Consider the following 24503-nt stretch of genomic DNA (forward strand, 5'->3'; position numbering starts at 1 on the left):
GTTGATAATGAGATGTCAGTCATGCAAATGGTCCTCATGCTGATCACTACAAGATTCTCATCTCATTATTAAAATCTTGGGAGAAAATCCAGCTTTTTTTTTGCCATCAAGAATTTCACTTTTTCTGATCTTGCCATATTTTCCCAACTGACTCACTATTCCCCGTATCATTCGGGGGCTGGGATAATTCTGTCCAATATCAGTCAGATATGATGTTGAACTAGGCAGTGGATGTAAAGAATCCAATGGCATAATTTCAAAGAAGAGCCATCTGTGATCCTGTGGCACTATGGAGACTTTCACAGAGGCAAATATTCAATCAACATTACAGAAATGGATTATCTTCTGTTGTGGTTCTGTTCGCTGAGCTGGGAATTTGTGTTTCGTCCCCTGTCTAGGTGACATCCTCAGTGCTTGGGAGCCTCCTGTGAAGCGCTTCTGTGATCTTTCCTCCGGCATTTGTAGTGGTTTGAATCTGCCGCTTCCGGTTGTCAGTTCCAGCTGTCCGTTGCAGTGGTCGGTATGTTGGGTCCAGGTTGATGGGCTTATTGATTGAATCTGTGGATGAGTGCCATGCCTCTAGGAATTCCCTGGCTGTTCTCTGTTTGGCTTGTACTATAATAGTAGTGTTGTCCCAGTCGAATTCACATTGCTTGTCATCTGCGTGTATGGCTACTAAGGATAGCTGGTTGTGTCGTTTCGTGGCTAGTTGGTGTTCATGGATGCGGATCGTTAGCTGTCTTCCTGTTTGTCCTATGTAATGTTTTGTGCAGTCCTTGCATGGCATTTTGTACACTACATTGGTTTTGCTCATGCTGGGTATCGAGTCCTTCGTTCTAGTGAGTTGTTGTCTGAGAGTGGCTGTTGGTTTGTGTGCTGTTATGAGTCCTAGTGGTCGCAGTAGTCTGGCTGTCAGTTCAGAAATGCTCTTGATGTAGGAATTCTTGGACATCATCAGAAATATACACATAGACAAGGAAGAAGCCATGGTCTCATTCGATGTAATAGCACTGTTCACCCCTATTGACAGAAACATTAGCCAACCTGCTGCATACACAGAACAGATAACAGGAAGTTGAACCTATCAACAAAGACAGCATACTCAAACTACTGGACCTGTGCCTCACAACACACTTCACATTCAACAACCAAATATATAAACAAATCAACGGCACACCCATTGGCTCACCCATCTCTGGACTCATAGCAGAAGCGGTAATGCAAAGATTAGAACAAACAGTCTTACTGCAAATTCAGCCCAAACTCTGGGTCAGATATGTGGATGACACCTTTGTAATCATTAAAAACACAGAAATAGAGAAAACACACCGGATCATCAACACCACACTCACAGGAATCTGATTCACTAGAGAGGAAGAAAAGGACACCAACTCCCAAGGACAACTGGAACTGACAACCGGAAGCGGCAGATTCAAACCACTACAAATGCCGGACGAAAGATCACAGAAGCGCTTCACAGGAGGCTTCCAAGCACTGAGGATGTCACCTAGACAGGGGACGAAACGTCTGCAACACAAATTCCCAGCTCGGCGAACAGAGCCACAACAACGAGCACCCAAGCTACAAATCTTCTCACAAACTTTGAACACCTACGGATTATCTTCTCATTATCACATTGTGACTGTCGGAGCTTGCTGAGCACAATTTAGCTACCGACACTGTGATTGCACTTTAAAAATACTTAATTATTGACATAATTGTGCTTTGGAATGTTTGGCTGTCATAATAAATATTACATAAATACAAGTTCTTTTTATTCATGAAGAATGGTTCAAAACTTAAGAAAATTAAGGGTTGATCAGTGATATCAGTTTAATGCTTAGGTGGCAAGTTTACTTATTTACCAAGATTGAATTGTGTGTGTGTGTGTGTGTGTCCCACCATTACACTTGGACTGCACCAGAAATTGAATTGGACAGGCAATATGATAAGTGTTGGTATAAGAGCAGGTCAGAGGCTGAGGACTTTGAGATGAGTAGATCACCTCCAGACTCTCCAGTGCCTGCCCACTATCTACAAAGTACAAGTCTGGAGTGTAATGGAATAATCTCTACTTCCCTGAAAGACTGCAGCTCCAACACCACCTTAAGCTCAACACAATCTAGAACAAAATACCTTTCTTAATTGGCACCCCATTCACCACCTTCAATATCCACTCTCTCCGCAACTGGTGCACAGTGGCAGCAATGTGTACCATATTTAAAATGCACTGTGACAACTCACTTCCACAGCATCATCCAAACCTGCAAACTCTGCCATCTAGAAGGACAAGGGCACCATGTGTAAGAACACCTTCACCTTCAAATTCATATCCAAGCCCCACAGCATCCTGACTTGGAATTATATCAGCATTCCTTCTCTGTTCTTAGGGAAGGATCCTGGAATTTCCTTCCTAACAGCACTGTGGGAGTTCATACAGCACTAGGATTGCAGCATTTCAGGAAGGCAGATCACTATTATCTTACAAAGGACAATTAGGGATAGGCAATAAATACCGACCTAGCCTAGCAAAAAATGTTTGTAAACATTATTGTAATTTTAGGTATTGGGTATGGGTGAATTCCTAAATGACCAGAAAGTTAACATATTGGGGCAGCCTGTGTCCCTGATCTATCTAAGGCAGATGGTGGACAGAAAATAAATGGTACTTTCTTTTGTAGATATTTTCTAATCCATTTATTCAAATATTTCATTGCACACCTCTGGAGTCTGTGGGAGTTGAACCACTGTCACTATCACAGGAGCTCTAACAATAAAGGAGCTAGTTACCAAATCTGAGAGCTTATCTCGGAGTTGAACCTGGGACTTCTCACACTTTCTCAGTCCTCCTACAGCAAGAACCATACCCTTAGACCAATGAGCCAGGGCGTGGTGATTCTATTAATATTTCCTCTCCTAATAACATTAATTTTGCTTATTTTTCAGCAGCCAGTGGGAAGGATGGTAATCAGAGCTTTCTCGTTAACCATACCCAATACTCAGTGTACCTATGGCACCCGTACAGAAAGCATAGTTACTTCTGTTTTGAAAATGAAGAGACTCAGCGTGAATTTGGGGCTGTCCTGAATGATTGCATCCGGCACCTCAATTATGGTAAGGCTGATGACATGAACCAAAACCTCCATATGATTCATTGCATTCTCTCAATCCTCTTCACATCATAACCTCACCAGTGAAAATCAATAGGTTTGGTACATTGCAGAAAAGAGAGATTTTAGCAAGTTCTGTCTTATTTCAAGACAAGCTCTAAATGTAGATTATTGGCAACTTGGATGTTATCCATTCTATAGATTTTCTCTATTGGTGAATAATGAGAAACATCTGTCAACGTGGTTGGGAAACATGAGTAATTTTAATAAAGAAAATTACATGACTTCCTAGCATCTGTCACATGTCAAAACTGAGAATCAATGAGGCACTGATGAATGAATCAAAATTCAATTCTCTTGATACAAAGATAGAATTTTAAAATGTAGTATTAATTGAAAGGAAAGAGGGAGTAGTCCTTACATTAAAAATGCTTCTTCATTTAGAGAGATGTCCCAGTGTAAAGAGAGCAATTTCATTTTGTGCCAATCACAAACAATTAGATTGTAGCTGAATTATCTTGTTCTGAGCTAAATGATTCTGTTCTAAAGCCAAAGTCAGATAGATAGATCAAACCCGATAGCAGCAGCAGCAATTTCAGCTCTTGCATCATGGACAGAACTGGAAGCCTCTTTTCACTATAATTCTAGTGACACAATCTTGTAAGTCTATTTTTGATGTATAAACGTGGACAGCAACTGTCTCAAAACTCAGTCCCAAAATATGGTAAAGAGACTCAGAAGCTGGGAACCTGGAAGAATAAAATATTTTTTTGCTGTCTATTTCTGTATTATTTGTTTTTAAAATATTTAAGCTATTTTCTGCTGAATTTGTTCTTGCTGGTGAATTGGTCTGATGTACAAATCATGTAATACAATTTTTATCCCTGAGTTTGCAGCTGTTTCTAGCTGACTGCACTGACACATTTACTGTCATGGATGGCTAAGGCAATATAAAAATTAGTTGCCAGGCACACCACATGCTGCAATGGACATTGACTTCAGATATTCCAGGAAGAACCAATGGCTGATCTACCATTCTGTGGGGGAATTGATGGACTCATTTGGCTGGATGGCTAATTTTGTGATGCATAATGACACAATCAGCACAAATTCAATTCTCATTTTGGCTCAGGTTATCATGAAGGCCTTTCATTTTTAACCTGTCCCTTCACCTGAAGCATAGTGACACTGAGGTTAAGCCACCATCACTGGTCTGTCTCGAATGATTATGGTGACTTTACTATTCCATAGGTGCTGGCAGTCCTTGTACATCTCATCTAAGTGGCTATTCTCCACATGTCAGCCTAGGCAGGGAGTAGCAGCAACCATGGGAATACCATAGTTAAGCTTAGCACAGCATTTGTCAGCCAGGCACATACACATATCAACCAGTAGATGATAATGGATCATCAGTATGAACTTTGAAATTCTCCATTGCAGCTGTAGATATTCAGTGGTGACGTATATTGAAGACAGAGGTTGCTAGATTTTTGGACGTCAAGGGACTTGAAAGAAATGAGAGTAGTGCAGGAGGTGGAGTTGAGGTAGAAGAATTTGTGGCTGAGCCACCTTTAAAGGGCTAAATGGTTCTTGGTGACATCTTTTATGTGTTTAGAGTAGTGACCAGTAGATTGGATGACCGCTTTGAACCTTTGGCTAGAATTCCTCATCCAAAATTTATATATTTGTGTCCACCTCACAATAATTGTGCTCTGTCTGTACAATGAGAATCCAATAAAGATTTAGAAGGAAAAGAGCTGAGGATCATTTTAATCCCTTCATGTTACAGTAGCTTCTTTCTCCCCCCCCCTCTGTGACAGCTACATTCGATCTCTGGTTGAAAACTGGGACTCATTATTTTTCTGAATATTAGAGTTTGTTTTTCACACTCAAATTAGACTGTTGTTTGATCTCAGTGCACTTTTTGTCATTATAAAAGGTCACGAGTGCACAATACTTTGTTAGCTCTGCTGACTGTTTAAATGAATACTGACCTCTCTCAGCATCCACATTTGAGCTCCTCCAGGGAAGTCTACATTAAAGTCTGGGCGATCTGCCTTCTGCAACTACTATGTTTCCCCAGCTGGGTCATAACTAACTGCAGTTGCTGTGGCTCTGCCCAAGTATCCCTTTGTGAATTTGATGACCTAGTATTGAAATTGAGGAGAAAGTAAAAGACTCAACAACGTAACATGTAGAGACAACTATTGAAAATTATTGATAATTGTTTGTGTAAGGAATGTCAACAAAGAAACAAAACTTAACAACTGCTCTTTGAATAATATCAAAGAAGCAGATTTTTAGTGCAAACCTGTCAAGAAAGATAGATATTTAAGAAACTGCACATCTAATGATGATGGCAGCAAATCAGTTTAGATAGTAATGGACAAAATCTTATGATCACAGTCACATAAGTGGAATATTTTCCAGCCTTGAGTTGAGAAGATATGTCCCAAGATCCTTTAGGGGTTTCTGCCTCCCAGTGCAGACGGCAGTACACCATTTTTGCCACAAGAATATTTTTGCAAAATTGTGCTGCATGTTTGCAGAATGGTGAAGAGGAGAGTTTGCCTATTCAGGATGACGTTCTCCCATATAAACAGTTATGAAATTTTGTTCTTCCTTTTTCATACTGGAATTAAATTATAAGATTTAGTTACTTGTTAAATTTGACTGTACTGATTATTTTCATCTGTGTGGACAACTTGTACTGACTTTAAGGCAGTGATGTTAAATAGCATCTGAATCAATCCTTACTCCCTCCCCCATTCTCTCTTCTGCATATAAACAACATTTTCCTAGCTACCATCAGTTCTGAGGAAGGGTCACCAGACCCGAAATGTTAACTTTGATTTCTCTTCACAGATGCTGCCAGACCAGCTGATCTTTTCCAGCATCTTCTATTTTTGTTTCCAATTTAGTCTGTATTGAGCAATCCAAACTGACTTTTGATATCTTGTTTTAAAAAGGGAGCGCTGTCAAATAACTAGCTTTTGTTGTCAATGATGAGCATTTTTTTTTTTAGTTAGCTGCTTAGTACAGCAGGACAAGGATCTGTTTAATAAACACAGGCTCTGGGAGTTATTAAAATGTCTGTGAGAAAGGTGATGTTTTAAATCCCCATCCCATAGTTAAATCTGGTTCTTCCTCCTCTCAAGGTATAGGCTTCTGGCACACCATTTTCTTTAGCCTGCCTAGTGCGTGAATAATATTTCCGGCAATCTGCCCATGAATACAAATAAGTTCAGCAATGCTTTCACCAGAGATTTTTCAGTAATGATCAAAACATCTAGCACTTGATTTTGAGGCTGTACTGGGATTGGGATCAGAGGCAGCTATAAAAAAATCCTGCCAGCTGAAGTGCTGGTCCCTTGCTGTATCCTGAACAGCTCCCTGTGCCAGGCCATTTTTTGGATGAGAGGGTGGAAGGCCCCCTGCTTACCCATGATGGGTAGCTGACACTGTTTATTAAGGGCCACTCAATGACAATGAAATGTAACATGAGATTTAAACATGTGGGCAGCCCAAAGCTCATGAAGCAAGGATCCTTTATTTCCACTGGTCATTCCAAACATGAAGGGGAATTAAAGTTAAACAATGAAAGACATGGTGTGAAGGTGGAATCATGTGGATAATATCCTTTGGAAATAGGGGCATCGTTCTATTTCCCAGGAGACCTCTGTCTCCCACAGACACCCTTTCCATCAGAGTGGGTCTGTCCAACTACAGTGTGCAGTGCGCTTCCTCACCATTACCATTTGCTGGTGGAGGTTTCATTAAGTAAAAGAAACCAATCTAGATTTTCCTTTCAGCCTCCTGGTTTGCACTTGCAGTGGGAACCTGCTTAGGCTGGAGGCAGTTTTCTCTCAGGAGAGCAGGAACGCCTCAGTGCGACTGTGCGGCCTAGTGGGGGGGCGTACTCCTGATATGTGCAGGCACAGTAGCAGCACAGCTCACCCATGTAGAAGCCACCCTTCACCACTACCACCATAGATGTGGCCTCGGCTGCGCAATCATCTTTTTTTTTCCTTTTCGACTTAAAAAATATTGGCAATGGGGCACCTTCACATGCAAGTGTCTTCTCCCTCATTTGCTTCCAACACAGTCTGCTGCTCCTCGTGACATCTGTGATCCTTCAGCTTCAAGAGCTGGTCTGCTCACCAATGTCAGTTGAACAGTGGGCCCACTTTCTGGCCATTGATTAGCTGTCACAGGGAATTTGCTTTTCTCACAGTTCAGGCTTCTGCCCTATGTTTCTGCCTGACAGTGGAATTCAGAAGCCCAGACCTAGCCCTGATCTCCACTTCATATACCTTCTAACATGCTACAACTTTCAAGACATTGAATAGTAAGATATTCCCTGTCAAATCCAGGCCAAAAACAGATGTATGTACCCTCCTCCTGAAACTGAAGATTACAGTCATTGGGAGATTGGTTTCCACACAGGTTGACCTTGTTGTCCCTGGTAACTTCAGAAAATCCATTGGGGAATGGTGGAATCCCATTCACTGTTTATGTTTGTGTGGAACGTTTGCCAAAGTCACAACAGATAATCGGGAAAATTTGTGCAGAAATTCAGCCCGCTACATGTAGGTTGTCAAATAGCTTTTAGAGAAGGCATGCATATGCATTCCCAGAATAAGCCTTTTGAAAACCTTTGTTAAAATGAATGATCATTTTCATACACAGCAGCAATATTTACAAACACTAGCTTAGGTATACGTCATTTCCCTCTCCCAGAAGAAGATTGAGAAACTATGGGCTGAATCTTGTCAGAAATTGATTGGCGATTTTACATGTGTTGCATGAAAGGTTTCTCAGCGTGAGCCCCAGAAAGAATTCTTGTGCTATCTTTCCAAATTTGCCTCATTGTCTCGGCACCACACCACAGTGACATCCTATCATAACCTCTATAAGGCCAATGAGCAATCACTAATTAATATCCTCATGGAGCTCATTGAGTATGAATTGCCTTGGTAACAGGCAATGGCCTGCCCGGCTGGAACCTGAGCACTTTATAAATTGGACCCAGTGATGGGTCTGTAGAACTGTCCTTCCTGGGCTGGAGCTAGCTCTATTTTGATGTTCAACAAGCAATGATGTTCCTTTCCAGTCAGGCTTCCTGAGTTTTTCCATATCCTGTTTGTCCTCTTCTCCTTCTCACCACAGGCATTTGGGTCTTCCTGGGCTTCCTAGTATTGGTGCCATCTTTAATGCCATCTGGCCAAGTGCTGGCACCCACACCATCCCTTGCCTCAATGGAGTTTCTGAGAGCTTGACCAATTCACATCTAACAGCCAAGTATCTGTGACATTGCAGCAGCACTTACTATACCCATCTAAAACAATAACCAGGGAAAACCAGAGATACTGATTTAATAACATGGCCAATTTAAACTCACACACATTTGAAAAGATGTTGATGGCCTTTTTATCCTCTGTTACATTTTCAGATAGATGATGTCAAGCTGTGATCACCTTAGAGGGCCCTCATTAACCCATTTCAATGAGCTAAATGTCAATATTTTGCCAGTACAGTATAGGAGCAAACAGAATCAGAAAATCTGGCAGATGGTGCCAGAGTTGCCTTCTGTAGCTTTTAGGTAGCAGATAGATCACCTGGAAATCCCTAGATGTAGTATTTACTAGTTTCAACTATTTTATAGTCCAGCCTGGGATCATCACTTAGACCATGCTTCAGAAGTAGTGCTGGTCCTGAGAAGATTTATGACTATCACCTCTTGAAAGTGGTTCAACTTATTTTCTTTGGATACGGCCGCAGCCACCAGAATATCCTCCTTTTTTTTTCCCCAAAGGGCTTCAGTTATTTTCTATTTATTGAAAGAACCTGACAGGTGTCTTGACTCCAACGAAAATACTGTAGTACTGAGTGAGTCTTATTCCCCGCTTGTGCTTAAGTGGGACCATACAGTGATGAATCTGCCTCTTTTATAAATGATTAGTATTTATCAAAATTGTTTTTTTTGTACTGGAACACAAAGCCTGCAAGGGCTAAATTGATTGCTATAAAAGAGGCAGGAGCCTTTACAATTTCTATTTTGTATCCTCTGCAAACATGCTGCATTCCTGCATGTTCTTTCCTGACAACTGAAAATGTTGAGATAGTCCACTGCAAACATGGACACATACTTGGGATTCCTACGAATATTATCGTATCTGAGGAGGACCTCCTGTCCTGGGGAATTGTGATGATCTTACCACAGGCTAGTTCTCTGCTCATTTCTTGATGCCTCACAGTCCTGCCTTCACTCTCCAGTTGCTTGCAAATGTTTCCGTTTTTAACTTCACTGAGCAGTGCGACTAGGAACACATGATATGTCTTCTCCCTATGTGCTTAAAGGAAACAGAAGTTCTTTTCCCAATGAAGCCTCTGTCTCTAAGCAACCTTTGACCTTTGAAGTTCTCGCTCTGTCACTGTATCCCCCAAAAGTTGCTGCCTGCACTGATGGCCATGGCTCAGAATCCTGAGCATGAGACCTTTGCCTGGGCCTGGGGAAACTGGCAAAAGTCAAGGGACAACCATCCCGCCCTGAAGTCTCATCTGATCCTGTTACCATCGCTGAGAGCTACCAGTCTAAATTTCTAACTTTCCTAACCTTACCGAAAGACAACGTAGCATTATCTTTGCATTAAAAAAAATTTTCTCAACATATGGAAAAATAACGCAAATGGCTAATAAATCAAGAATGACAAAATTTATTATAAATGAATGGAAATATGATGACCTTGACAGCCTTGGAAATTCTTTGGAGACATGCCCAGGCTCAGGGATCCATTTTGAAGCGTGTGGTACAAGGGAATCTAGGATACAAAATCTGATCTGTGGAGCAATAGTGGACAATGTATCATGCCAGGATGTGGCCCAGTCTTCACAATTTTCAATGCATCAAGGTTGGACTTATGTCTAAGCTGTAATGAGTTGAGAGTAATCATTCAACCATGGAATTCTGGAATGGAGAGGAAAGTCTGAGGAAGGGTCATCTCAAATGATTGAACTGTTTGTGAGAGATAACTCAGTCGAGGTCTAGGAGTATGTCATCTCAGCCTCAGGTCACTTCCTGACCAGGACATGACATAGAATTTGGAAGGAATCCAAAGGGAGTTAGGGTGTATGGGAAAATAGGAAAATAAAAGGACCTAATGTGGTACATGCTTATGAAATTACTTTCTCCAACTTCAAAATCAAAAGGAAAGAAAAGCATTTTTCATAAATGCATTGAACAGCTATTGCGTGATAAGTAAGTCACACATTGTTAAGCAACACAAAACTTAGTTAAGCTACTATTTATAATCTTATTACTCATGCTTGACACACACCAGTTTGACAGATTAAGCTTGCATCCTGTCTGACATCATTTCCTGGCAACATGTCAGTTTGTGGTAAGTTGCTTTACAAAGCAAACCAAAGAAAGATGTGGCAAGTGTGCTTTTATGCAAATCTAAACTTGAATATTGAAGTTTAAAACCATTTTATTTTTAAATTCTCTGTTGCATGTTTGGTCTTTAATGCATCCAGTGGCTGAGAGGGTGAACCTAACAACAGATTGGTCGTAATTAATCTTGGTTTAGGTTGTAAAAACTGCTCAGGGAATGAATGTGTAAGAAAAGAACATTTTTTTCGAACATTACTTCCCAAATGTGTATGTGAATGAAACCCATTTAAGAAGATATATACTACCATGAAAATATCATACTAGTTCTTCCCTGACTGAATACATGCTTTTCCAGCTATCACTATGATAACCTGCTCAGTAAAATTCAGTAGGGAGAGGGCCCAACTGTGTTCTATTGTAGCTCCATTCAGTTTCACTCCAGGGAGTCAAGGTGGCATAGAGTCAGGTCCCTCAACACCAGAAGAGCTCTTAGATGAGCATAGAGGCAGGCAAATACCAATGTTTTCATGCCTGCTTCAATTTTCTGGGACCTTATCTCAGTTACATGTGAAGCTTTTAGAACCTAGAGCCTTAAGTCTCATTGCATCATGACCTATGCCAACCCTATGGCAACTTGATGCTAACTAATACCCCAAATACTCCAGAAGCCTTCACACCTCCACGCTACCATCATACTGATTCATGGCCTTGACCAACTCCCCTATGCTCCCTCACTCTCCATGGCAACAGAATACCAACTCAAATCCAAACCCACTTCCTATGTCTTCTTATACCTCCATGCCACTTCCATAGCTGTACAGTCTAGATCCCACCATAGGCAGATCTCAGGAGCAGTGTGGAGATTTAAAAAAAACTTCAAACAATCTGATGCAATCTCATTCCTACACACCAAACTGGGGGAAAGAAAAACCTGAAAAAGAAAACCCATTCACAATTTTAAATCAACTTTGGTGTTCAATCTCTTTTTTAAAACAAATAAACTTCTATTCATTTAAAAATAGCGGATCCTTTAATAGTCTCTTTAAACTGTGCAAAAACTGAAGTCATAACCACTGCTGAGATAATCAAAGCTTTTGAACCTCAGCCACACATTCACAATGATATGACATAATACTAGCCTTTGAAAAATGTCAACAATAAATTCTATTGCACATAATATAAATAAGATTGAGATGGATGTATAGCTCAAATACTGGTGTTGGAGAAATGGTTTTTAATTTATGGATGACAGATACTAGTACAGGGAGAGTGGAGTGGGAGGCTGGACCATTGGATTATCTTCCCTGAAGCCATGCTGGCACTAGTGTTCTAGTGACCAGTCATATAACTGGAATGGTAGTGAGAGCTTTATACTGAATAATGAGGTGAAGGGATCATTTGAAGTAAGTAAAGTATATTAAAGGGAAACAATAAGGTAATCGAGCAGGATATAACAGTTTGGGTAATGGAACCATGTGCAGCTGGAAGGGACACAGCATATAATCTTAAGAATGCATGAGCAAATAAGGCCAGAGATTACAAAAATTGTATGGAATCAGAATTAAAGAATTTGTAACAATTCGAATTATTAGAAATAAATTTGTCTGACCTGATGGCTATTACAGACACATGGTTGTAAGATGACCAAGGCTGAGACATGAATATTAACATTTCAGTATTTGACATTTCAGAAAGATTAGAAACTCTGAAAGGTTGGTGAGATAGTTCTGTTAATTAGGGATGACATTGGATAGTGAGAGATGACATTAGGTTAAAAGAGCAAATGTGGAATCAATTTAGGTAGAAATATGAAATAGGAAATGTAAGAGGTAAATTATGGAAGTAATATGTGGGACCCTTAGTAACAGTTATCTTGCAGGTCTAATGGGGAAGTAATAAATGTATTACAATAATCATGGATGACTTAGTTGACATGTAGATTAGAATTAGAGTTCCTAGTGTGGAAACAGGCCCTTTGGCCCAACAAGTCCACACTGACCCCCCGAGGAGTAACCCACCCAGATCCTTTCCTGTACCCTGTACTTATCCCTGACTAATGAACCCAACCTACAAATTCCTGAACACTATGGGCACTTTAGCATGGCCAATTCACCTAACGTGCACATCTTTGGATTGTGGGAGGAAACCCGAGCATCTGGAGGAAACCCACACAGACACAGCATGCAGCATGCTCCTGGCCCACTGAACTCATCTCTACCTACATTGACACTGTCCTATCCCCCCTAGTCCAGGAACTCCCCACATACGTTCGAGACACCACCCACACCCTCCACCTCCTCCAAGACTTCCGTTTCCCCGGCCCCCAACGCCTCATCTTCACCATGGATATCCAATCCATCTACACCTCCATCTGCCGTGACCAGGGGCTCCAAGCCCTCTGTTTCTTCCTCTCCTGACATCCCCAACAGTACCCTTCCACCGACACACTCATTCGTTTGGCCGACACACTGATTCGTTCTGTCTGTAAAGACCGTTCCTTCCATAACTACCTGGTCAGGTCCACGCCCCCCCAACAACCCACCCACCCGTCCTGGCACCTTCTCCTGCCACCACAGGAACTGTAAAACCTGTGCCCACACCTTCTCCCTCACCTCCATCCAAGGCCCTAAAGGAGCCTTCCACATCCATCAAAAGTTTTACCTACACATCCACCAATATCATTTATTGTATCCGTTGCTCCCGGTGCGGTCTCCTCTACATTGGGGAGACTGGGCGCCTCCTAGCAGAGTGCTTTAGGGAACATCTCTGGGACACCCGCACCAATCAACCACACTGCCCTGTGGCCCAACATTTCAACTCCCCCTCCCACTCTGCCAAGGACATGGAGGTCTTGGGCCTCCTCCACCGTCGTTCCCTCACCTCCCGACGCCTGGAGGAAGAACGCCTCATCTTCCGCCTCAGAACACTTCAACCCCAGGGCATCAATGTGGACTTCACCAGATTCCTCATTTCCCCTTGCCCCACCTCACCCCAGTTCCAAACTTCCAGCTCAGCACCGTCCCCATGACCTGTCCTACCGGCCTATCTTCTTTTCCACCTATCCACTCCACCCTCCTTCTCTGACCTATCACCTTCACCCCACCCCCATCCACCCCATTGTACTCTTTGCTACCTTCCCCCACCCTCCTCCCTGACCTATCACCTCAATCCCCACCCCCACTCACCTATACTACTTTCTCCCCACCCCCTCCCTCCTCTTATTTATCTCTCAACCCTTCAGGCTCTCTGCCTGTATTTCTGATGAAGGGCTTTTGCCCGAATGTCGATTGTCCTGCTCCTCGGACACTGCCTGAACTGCTGTGCTTTTCCAGCACCACTCCACTCCAGAATCTGCTTTCCAGCATCTGCAGTCATTATTTTTACTACAGGGAGAATGTGCAAACTCCACACAGACAGTCGCTCCAGGCTGAATTGAACCTAGGTCCCTGGCACTGTGAGATAGCAGTGCTAAGCACTGGGCCACCGTGCCACCCATAAATTAGCTAAATTGGCTAAATTAAATTTGTGCAGGTAGTCTGGATAATGAGTTCATATGTTACATTTGGGACAGTTTGTTAGTGCATTTCTAGCATGGACCTGGGAGCAAACTATTCTATATCTGGAAATGTACAACGATGCAAAATCATTCAATAAACTTGCAGTAAATGAGCCTCTAGGTCTCAGTAATCCTAACAGAACATAGTTGTATGCTTGGTTGGAACTTGAAAAGTGTAATCCAAAGATTAATGCTTTAAATCTAAATAAAGGTAATTATGAGGGTGTGAAGCCTGAGTTAGTTAAAAGCTGAAAATCTAGATTAAAATGCAGGACAGTAGATATGTAATCACAGACTTTAAACACATTTTTAGTAATTCTCAGAAAAAGTCCCAATGAGAAAGAAAAGCTCTTTGATAAGGATGCATCATCCATGTCTAAATAAGGAAGTTAAGGGTAGTGTAAAATTGAAAGAAATATTACGTTTCTGTGAAGATTCATGGTAGATCAGAAGATTGGTCAAGGTTTAGAAATCAACAAAGATTGACTTTTAAAAACAAGAGAGTTAAATTAGAGGATGAGAGAAGCTATCTAGAAATGCAAAGAACAATCAGTAAAAGTTTCTACATATATTATAAGTGAAAGGAGTAACCAAAGTGAGTGTTAGTCTTCTAGAGATTGAGTCTAGGTAACTGGTAATGGAAGATAAAGTAATGGCAGAGCCACTGAACAGGTATTTTGTGTCTGTTTTCACAACAGAAGATTTAGAAAACTTCCTGAAGCTACTTGAAATTCAAGGAGTAAAAGGGAGGGAAAAACATAAAACAGTTGCAATCACTAGGTAAAAGGTACCAGGAAAATTATTAGAGTCTAAAGGCTAACAGCCCTCCCCCACCACCACCAAGGATCTGATGGCCTACATCCTACGATCTTAAAATACCTGACTGCAGAGGTACTCTAGATTCTAGAAGTCCCAGCAGACTGGAAAATAACAATGTAGTGCCTCTAATTCAGAAAAGGAAAGATTCAAAAAGCAGGAAACTAGAGTTAGCTTAACACCTGCCATAGAAAAATTGTTAGACTCCATTATTAAAGTGGTTATAGCAAGATATTTCAAAAATTATAATGGGGTTAGGAAGAACCAAAATGGTTTTATGAAAGAGAAATTGGGCTTAAATAATTTAAGTGAGTTCCTGGAGGAAATAACAAGCAAACTGCATAGAGGGGAATCTGTAGATGAAGTGTTCTTGGATTTTCAAAATACATTTGATAAAGTCCCACATCAAAGATTCTTACACAATTTAAAAGATCATGCCATACATTTTGGCATACATTAAGAACTAGCTTGCTATTGCAAAACAGAGCGTAGAGATAAATGGATCTTTTTCAGGATGGAAAACTAACCAGTGGAGTGCCAGAGGGATCAGTGCTGGCACCTCCACTATTTTCAATGAATTGCAATAGCTTGGATGAAGGGATCTAGTGGGCTCAATTTCCTCCACAATGTATATAACTGTGCTGCCACCTCTAGTAGACTGGCACTGCCAGTGGCTCAGGACATATTGTAATGGAGGAGTCTGAAACATTGGCTGTAAGGTATGAATCAATCTGTATGACAATGAGCATCTGTTGCTTGACTAGTCCATGAGAGATTCTCAATTGTGATTGGATGTGCTTTTGTGTATCCCAATCCTGTGCCTAAGTCAATGCTAGTTTGTCTGTCAAATCTATTCTTAGGTTTATTTTTATTGTACATAAATGGATGCCTTGCTAGGCCATTTCAGAGGCCAGATTCTGGATTAGTGGTGCTGGAAGAGCATCTCGTCTATATCCTGCACCTCCGCCCTCAGACCCCACCCCTCCAAACGTAACAAGGACAGAACGCCCCTGGTGCTCACCTACCACCCTATCAACCTTCGCATAAACCAAATCATCCGCCGACATTTCCGCCACCTCCAAACAGACCCCACCACCAGGGATATATTTCCCTCCCCACCCCTTTCCACCTTCCGCAAAGACCGTTCCCACCGTGACTACCTGGCCAGGTCCACGCCCTCCTACAACCCACCCTCCCGTCCTGGCACTTTCCCCTGCCACCGCAGGAACTGTAAAACCTGCGCCCACACCTCCTCCCTCACCTCTACCCAAGGCCCTAAAGGAGCCTTCCACATCCATCAAAGTTTTACTTGCACATCCACTAATATCATTTATTGTATCCGTTGCTCCTGATGCGGTCTCCTCTACACTGGGGAGACTGGGCGCCTCCTAGCAGAGCGCTTTAGGGAACATCGCCGGGACACCCACACCAATCAACCACACCGCCCTGTGGCCCAACATTTCAACTCCCCCTCCCACTCTGCCGAGGACATGGAGGTCCTGGGCCTCCTTCACTGGAGCTCCCTCACCACCAGATGCCTGGAGGAAGAATGCCTCATCTTCCGCCTTGGAACACTTCAACCCCAGGGCATCAATGTGGACTTCAACAGTTTCCTCATTTCCCCTTCCCCCACCTCACCCTAGTTCTAAACTTTCAGCTCAGCACTGTCCCTATGACTTGTCCGGACTTGTCCTACCTGCCTTTCTCCTTTTCCACCTATCCAATCCACCCTCTCCTCCCTGACCTATCATCTTCATCCCCTCCCCCACACACCCATTGTACTCTATGCTACTTTATCCCCACCTCCACCCTCCTCTCATTTATCTCTCCACGCTTCAGGCTCACTGCCTTTATTCCTGATGAAGGGCTTTTGCCCGAAATGTCAATTTTGAAGCTCCTTGGATACTGCCTGAACTGCTGTGCTCTTCCAGCACCACTAATCCAGAATCTGGTTTCCAGCATCTGCAGTAATTGTTTTTACCTCGTTATTTCAGAGGCCAGTTAAGAGTCAACTACATTTGCAATTAAGATTATGGGTGTGGCAACTAATAGGACTTGACCTGCCAAACACAAATGCTGTGTTATTTGGACATGCTATGGAGAATTATTCTCTTTCTCATCAGTGGTGCAGCTGCTTTGCAACACTAACCAATAGTCACCTTCCACATCTAAGCTCAAGATCCTCCAGCAACTTTCTCAACACCTCCACTGGTGCTGGATTGTTGGACTGCTTGTCTGAGTTTCAGTCTGAAATGAGCTGCAATTTTTAAAGCTGCAAGTTTAGAAAGATTTGAAGCAATCCTCTTCAGCCTCCTCCACCAGCTGTATACACTTGCCTGCAATTCCAGCCCTCTCTACGGCCTTTGTTTCTGTCAGAGCTGAACTGTTTGCAACCTGAACATCCCACTTGACCCTGAGCTGAGTTTTCGACCCTGTGTCCTCTCTATCACAAAGACTTGCTTTTATATCTCTAACATTGGTTGTTGTCCCACAATTAGTCACAGCAACATGGCCAGCACTGTCAGAGAAATGGTTTGCGAACACAGAAATTAAGTTTTCAGTGCTTCCTTTTTTAAAAAAAGGTTATAAATACCCTCTTTGTATCTACAGTTACCATTTTTTATAAATAACGATCAAAGTACTTTTTGTCCTTTAGCATCTTGCGTGATTTCCAAAGTGCCAGAGTAAGCAATATACATGACTAAGATATGAATCATTTTCCAAATTTGAAATAAGCTTCTCATGTCCAATTAGATATTACTGATTCTGACGCAGTTAATTTAACTTAAGAGCTTAAGTAATCGGAGCAGCAGTAGTTCATATGGTACCTTGGGTCTGTTCAACCCTTCAATAAGATCATGGCTGACTTTCTGCCTCAACTCCACTTTTCCACCTTCTCCCTAGACCAAAGCTCTATCTACTGCAGCCTTAAGTATATTCAACAATGAAGCATCCACAATTGTCTGGGGTTGAGATATTCAAAGATTCACAAATTTCTCCGTGAATACACTTCTGTGCCTCCCAGTTCTAAATGATCAACCCCTTGCCCTGAGACTGTGCCCTGGGATCAGGATTCCCCAGCCAGCAGAAATAACTTCTCATTACCTGCCTGTTAAGAACCTTCAGGACCTCACGTATTTCATGAGATTACTTCTTTTAAAATCTGGACTTTTATTCTTTTGGATAAGGACTTTAAGATCTGGACATTTTTCTTTTCCTTTTGGCTTTTTAAAAATTCTGGTTTTGTATTTTATATTTTAATATGGTGCCATAGAATGATGACATCGTATACTTTTTTTCATTGTACACCTACATTCCTGTACTTGAGCATACGCAACAATAAAATCTAATTCCAATTCTAATTGTTATCCTCTTGAAATCAAGAGGCTGCCAGCCAGTTTACTCAGCCTCACATCATATGAATACAAGATCAAAAGAAATATGAGCAGGAATTGGCCATTTGTCCCCTCATGCCTGCTCTGGCATTCAGTGAGATCATAGCTGATGTGGTTGTGGCCTTATCTTCACTACCACCTTCCCCATCCCCCCCACGCCCCCCTCCCAAACTATTCTCTGACTCCTCTGTATAACAGAATTTTTTCTACCACAATCTACAATAAATTCAATGATTCAGCTTCTACCACAATCTGAGGAAGAGCATTCCAAAGTCTAATGATCTCAGTGAAAAGAAATCTCTCCTCCTTTCTATCCAATTGTAAATATCTTATTGTACCTCCTGGTTCTGTACTCTCCCCCAATAAGGGCAATATCCGAGTAAGCCTCCTCAAAGTCTTGCATATTTCATTCTTCTAAAATCCAATTTGAATATGCCCAGCCTGATCAACCTAAGACCATAAGACAAACCTTTCATCACAGAAACAACTTAATGAACCTTCTCTGGACTGCTTCCCATGTAAGTTTATCCCTCCCTAAATTAGAAGACCAAAACTGTACATGATATTCCATGTGATGGTTTCACCAGTGCCGTAGGAAACTGCAAAAAAGACTTATCTAATCCTGGACTTCAATCCACTTGCAATACGGTCAAAGATGCCATTTGCCTTCCTAATTAATCTCTGTACCTGCATGTGAACTTTGTGTCTTGAACAAATGCACTCAGTTCTCACTGAACACGAACATTTAAAAGTTCCACCCATTTAAAAATATGTATTGCCTCTATTCTTACTACCAAAATGAATAATGTCTCACTTCCTCATCTTATGCTCTATTGCCACTTTGTTGTCCACTCACTTACCTTGTACATTGCTTTACAGCTTTTTTTTGCATCTTTTTCACATATTACAGTTCCACTTTGCATTGTCAGCAAACTTGGATACATTAAGCTAAATATAAATTTTAAAAAGCTAAGCTACAGCACTGATTCTCATAGCAATCCATTAGATATAGCCTATCAACTTAAAAATGCCCCATTTATCTATACTCTCTACTTCATGCCTGTTAATCAATCCTCCATCCATACTAATATATTACCCCAAATGAATAAACCTCGCATATTAACCTTTCACTTGCCATTTATTAAGTGCCTTTGTAAAATCAACTTCCTTTCTCTTCTTAATCTTATCTGTTTGTTATATCTTTAGGAACACCATTTCCTCTTTCTAAAACAATGTTAACTCTGTATGATAATATTATGATTCTTATGTACATTGTTAAGACTTCCTTGGAATAGATTCCAACATTGTCCCAAGAACTGATATTAGCTAGACAGGCCTACAATTCCCTATTCTCTCTCCTCCTCCTTGTTTGAATAGCTATGTGACATTTGCTAATTTCCAATCCTCTGGATTCTAGAGATTTTGTTCTTGTAATCAGTCTTTCAAAAGTCTAGCATAGATATTAAGATTCTGGAGTTTTGTTGGCTTTTAGTCTCCTAACTTATTCTAATACGTTTTCTCTGCAGATATTACTTTAAGTTTCTCACTCTTATTATCCCTTGGTTACCTTTACTTCTCTCCTATAATTTGTGCCTTCTACTGTGAAGGCAGATAGAAAGTATTTGTTCAGCAACTTTGCTATTTCCTCATTCCCTGTGATAATTTATGTTCTCTCTCTCTCTCTCTCTGTGCCTCCAAGTTTTACTTTAGCTACTCTCTTCCTTTTTGTATACTATGCAAAATTTCTTATCTATTTTATATTCCTGGCTAGTTTCCACATATATTCAATTCTTTCAATGTTTACGAACATTGTTTTTGCCTTTGATAATTTCTAATTTTTTTTCCATTCTCAGGCTTACTATTATTTTTTACAACATTATGAGGCAAATCTTAAAATCTGCTGCAATCTAAAGTTGCCTAATGAGCTATCAATGTTTCATTATGCTGGGATTTTGCTTTATGGCATTTTATTCAAAATTTAATTATTTTCTTTAAATGTTTCCAATTGCTTATTTATTGCCAAATATTTCAATTGATTTGCACAATAAACCTGATCTAGCCATCTCTCATACCCATGTAGTTATTTAAATGGAAGATTCCTTGGATAGGAATGTCACTCTCAAGTTCAGTATGTAATTGAACATTATACTCCCAGAGGAGTTTTAATGGGATGTCTAATTAATCCTATCTCATTGCATAATACTAGAGATGAAATAGCTTTTAATTTGGAAGTTTACGTTCAGCCCCTGGTGACAAACCTAAATAGGCCTTTAACAAGATCAGTTGGCTACTCACCACTTGTGGCAGGTAGGATAGAGATAGGGAACAGAATGGACAAAGTAGCTATGCCAGCATATACCTCCTTGCTGCCCTCATCAAGGTTTAAAAATTATCTTGGGACTTCTTACATGGATACGTATGAGTTATGAGCAGAATCAGTCCATCTAATCCTTCAAACCCACGTGAATATTTCATAAGATCATGGCTGATCTGATTGTAACCTTCAACTTTATGTTCCTGCCTACCACTGGTAATATTTCACCTCCTGTTGCTCACTAAGAATCAACCCATCTTTGCCTTTAAATGTAATCAACGATAGAGATGAAATACTGTTCTAAAGACACGTGACCCTCTGGGGGAAAAAAATTCTTCTCATCATTATCTTGAAAGGAGCACTCCTTTAGTTTAAATGGCACCCTCGATCTATAGATTTCTCACTACAGGAAACACCCATTCCACTCCCGCCCTGTCAAGACCATCATGACCCTGTGTTTCCATTGAATCAACACTTATGGCCACTGTGTAGGTGGGCTGTGCCTGAGGTTCGTCTGCTTCCATTGGCTATCTTTTTTTCTTCTTTTTCCTTTGGGACTTCTTCTTTTTTTGTTTTCTTCGTTTTCGTTCCTTTTGGGTCTGGGGACCTATGTCATTGGTATCTTTGACAGGTTTTAGCTCTTAATCAAATTCTAAAGATTAAACTAAATTTGACCTTGAGAAATATATTGATCACACACACACCAAATTCTCAACTTTAACACTCTCTTTGAAGCATTCAATTCTGCAATCACTTCTGTTTGTCGTGGCACTTTGTCCCATGGTAGCTGAACAAGGCATTTACCCAAATTTTGTTCACTGCTTTGAGGATGAAACTCAAAGGATGAAACATTTCATGATTTTTGACCCAAACCTCTCGCTCTCAGATGGAGAGTGAGAATGTACTGCAAAATGTCTGTGCTAAATAGAAGTGTATTTATAAACTTAAAGAAATTGAGTGAATCCAGAGCTATATTATTTAACATAACTAAATTTGGCAATCAGTGTGTGCCTTTAAAATCCAGATGAGCTCCAGATTAGTTACTGTTAGACACATTGGCCCTGCTTTTGGTCTCGATAGTCTGTTACTTTACTGTAAACATGGATGATCCAATCTTATTGAGTTGGATCATTCACTTGCTTCGGAGTAAACCACAGGCTTATCTTCAGCCTACACACACATTCTGTAACCACGACAAACAGGCCTGTATTTAACTTACTGTCACCAAGGTCATTACATCTTAAAGGACATTGTACTTATGACAAGCTAAAGAACTTTACATTTTCTTTGAAATACTGATGTAGATTTTGATTATGGTGCTTCAGAAAGAAAGATGCATCATTGTTCTCTTATTTTCATAGAGAACAACCTTCAAATTAGATATGACCCATTACACTCTGGACCGAGAGATTGGTCTGTATTGGCCATACTGGCAGACTGGATGCAGAAAAGAATCTCTGCACTGGAATGGCTAGGCCCAAGGCTGACTTGGTATTGTACTGGGTTTCATTTAGATGAGACCAATGAGATGCAGATGTCTCCTAAACTTCACCAGGCAGCTTATCAGTGAGGAATATTTTAACTTCCATCAAGGGACTCACATCATGTGTTATGCATCTTTCTACATAATCATTAAATCTATCTACTGTTGCAGGTGCAAGCACTGGACTGTTTTTTTTCTGCTGTTATCGGTAGGACAGGTGGAACAAACATCTGGCATTTAGTAAGCAAGTGTGCCCTGGAGGTCACATTGACTGCTCAGGTATCTGAGAAAAGAGGGTGGCACAGTGACTCAATGATTAGCTCTGCTGCCTCACAGCACCAGGGATCCGGGTTCGATTCCAGCCTCTGGTGACTGTCTGTGGGGAGTTTGCACGTTCTCCCTTTGTCTGTGTGCATTTCCTCCAGGTGCTCCGGTTTCCTCCCACAATCCAAAGATGTGCAGGTCAGGTGAATTGGCTATGCTAAACATGGTAGGCAAAAGTGAGGACTGCAGATACTGGAAATCAGAGTTTAGATCAGAGTGGTGCTGGAAAAGCACAGCAGGTCAGGCAGCATCTGAGGAGCAGGAAGATCGACGTTTTGGGCAAAAGCCCTTCATCAGGAATAGAGGCAGGAAGCCTCCAGGGTGGAAAGATAAATGGCGGGGTCAGGGGGGGCCGGTTTGGGAGAAGGTAGCAAAGAGTACAATAGGTGAATGGGGGTGGGGATGGAGGTGATAGGTCAGAGGGGAGGGTGGAGTGGATAGATGGGAAGGGAGATTGTCAGGTCGATCATGATCATGAGGATGGTGGGTTCTGGGGGGTTCTGTCCTTGTTACAGTTGGAGGGGTGGGGTTTGAGGCGAAGGTGCGGTATGTGGATGAGGAAGGTTGGAAATGGGGTAAGGTGGGGGGAGGGGAAATGAGGGAACTGGTGAAGTCCACATTTATGCCCTGGGGTTGAAGTGTTCTGAGGAGAAAGATGAGGCGTTCATCCTCCATGCATCAGGTGGTGAGGGAATGGCAGTGGAGGAGGCCCAGGACCTGCATGTCCTCGGCAGAGTGGGAGGAGGAGTTGGGCCATGGGGCAGTGTGGTTGATTGGTGCGGGTGTCCCAGAGATGTTCCCTAAAGCGCTCTGCTATGACACGTCCAATCTCCCCAATGTAGAGGACACCGCATCGGGAGCAACGGATACAATAAATGACATTGGTGGATGTGCAGGTGAAACTTTGATGGATGTGGAAGGCTCCTTTGGGATGGAGGTGAGGGAGGAGGTGTGACCCAGGTTTTGCATTTTCTGCGGTGGCAGGGGAAGGTGCCAGGATGGGAGGGTGGGTTGTTGGGGGGGCGTGGACCTGACCAGGTAGTCACTGAGGGAGCAGTCTTTGGGGTAAGCGGAAATGGGTGGGGAGGGAAATATATCTCTGGTAGTGGGATCCGTTTGGAGATAGCGGAAATGTCGGTGGATGATATGTTTAATGCGAAGTTTGGTAGGGTGGAAAGTGAGGACTGGGGGGGTTCTGTCCTTGTTACAGTTGGAGGGGTGGGGTTTGAGGCGAAGGTGCGGTATGTGGATGAGATGCATTGGAGGGCATCTTCAACCACGTGAGAAGGGAAATTGCGGTCTCTAAAGAAGGAGGCTATCTGGTGTGTTACGTGATGGAACTGGTCCTCCTGGGAGCAGATATGGCGGAGGCAGAGGAATTGGGAATACGGAATGACATTTTTGCAGGAGGTAGGGTGGGAAGAGGTGTAATCCAGGTAGCTGTGGGAGTCAGTGGGTTCGTAAAAAATGTCAGTGTCAAGTCGGTCGTCATTAATGGAAATGGAGAGGCCCAGGAAGGGGAGAAGGTGTCAGAGATGGTCCAGGTGAAGTTAAGGTCAGGGTGGAATGTGTTGGTGAAGTTGATGAACTGCTCAACCTCCTCGCTGGAGAACGAGGTGGCACTGATGCAGTTATCAATGTAGTGGAGGAAGACATGGGGTGTGGTGCCGGTGTAACTACGGAAGATAGACTGTTCGACATAACCGACAAATAGACAGGCATAGCGGGGGCCCACACGGGTGCCCATAGCTACCTCGCCCTCAACAATTTCTCCTTCGAATCCTCCCACTTCCTCCAGACCAAAGGGGTAGCCATAGGCTTGTTGGGCCAAAGGGCCTGTTTCCGTACTGTAGGGAATCTACTCATAATCAAGTTTCTCACTCTCTATTCTTTTTCATTCTGTGTCCTAATAGAGCTGTTAGAGTTTCAGGGGCAAATATCCAATTCTGTAGAGTCTATTGTTGCGGTACAAACTGAGTTGGTTCATGTTATGAATTGTTATCCTTGAGAACCTAATTGTGTAAAAGCTTGTCGGAGAGCTACTTGGTTTTATGGAGAGCTAATTTTCTGTATATTTCTCCATTTGCTGAATCAATTTCCAGAAGAATAGAG

At 42.0% G+C, this 24503-nt stretch overlaps 1 protein-coding gene across 2 annotated transcripts in view; it reads left to right on the top strand.

Moving 5' to 3' along the window:
• The window catches only part of LOC140479680 (protein Niban 1-like), a 145149-nt gene that overhangs the window by 76108 nt on the left and 44538 nt on the right, over nucleotides 1–24503 (top strand). The window contains exon 5 of one of the 2 annotated variants that reach the window (XM_072573665.1): nucleotides 2947–3114. In XM_072573665.1, coding sequence (XP_072429766.1) covers nucleotides 2947–3114 — 168 coding nt within the window. The remainder of the gene's footprint in view (nucleotides 1–2946; nucleotides 3115–24503) is intronic. The other variant, XM_072573666.1, reaches the window with a different exon arrangement.

The sequence above is a fragment of the Chiloscyllium punctatum genome, chromosome 7 (genome assembly GCF_047496795.1).
Source record: "Chiloscyllium punctatum isolate Juve2018m chromosome 7, sChiPun1.3, whole genome shotgun sequence".
Taxonomy (NCBI): domain Eukaryota; kingdom Metazoa; phylum Chordata; class Chondrichthyes; order Orectolobiformes; family Hemiscylliidae; genus Chiloscyllium; species Chiloscyllium punctatum.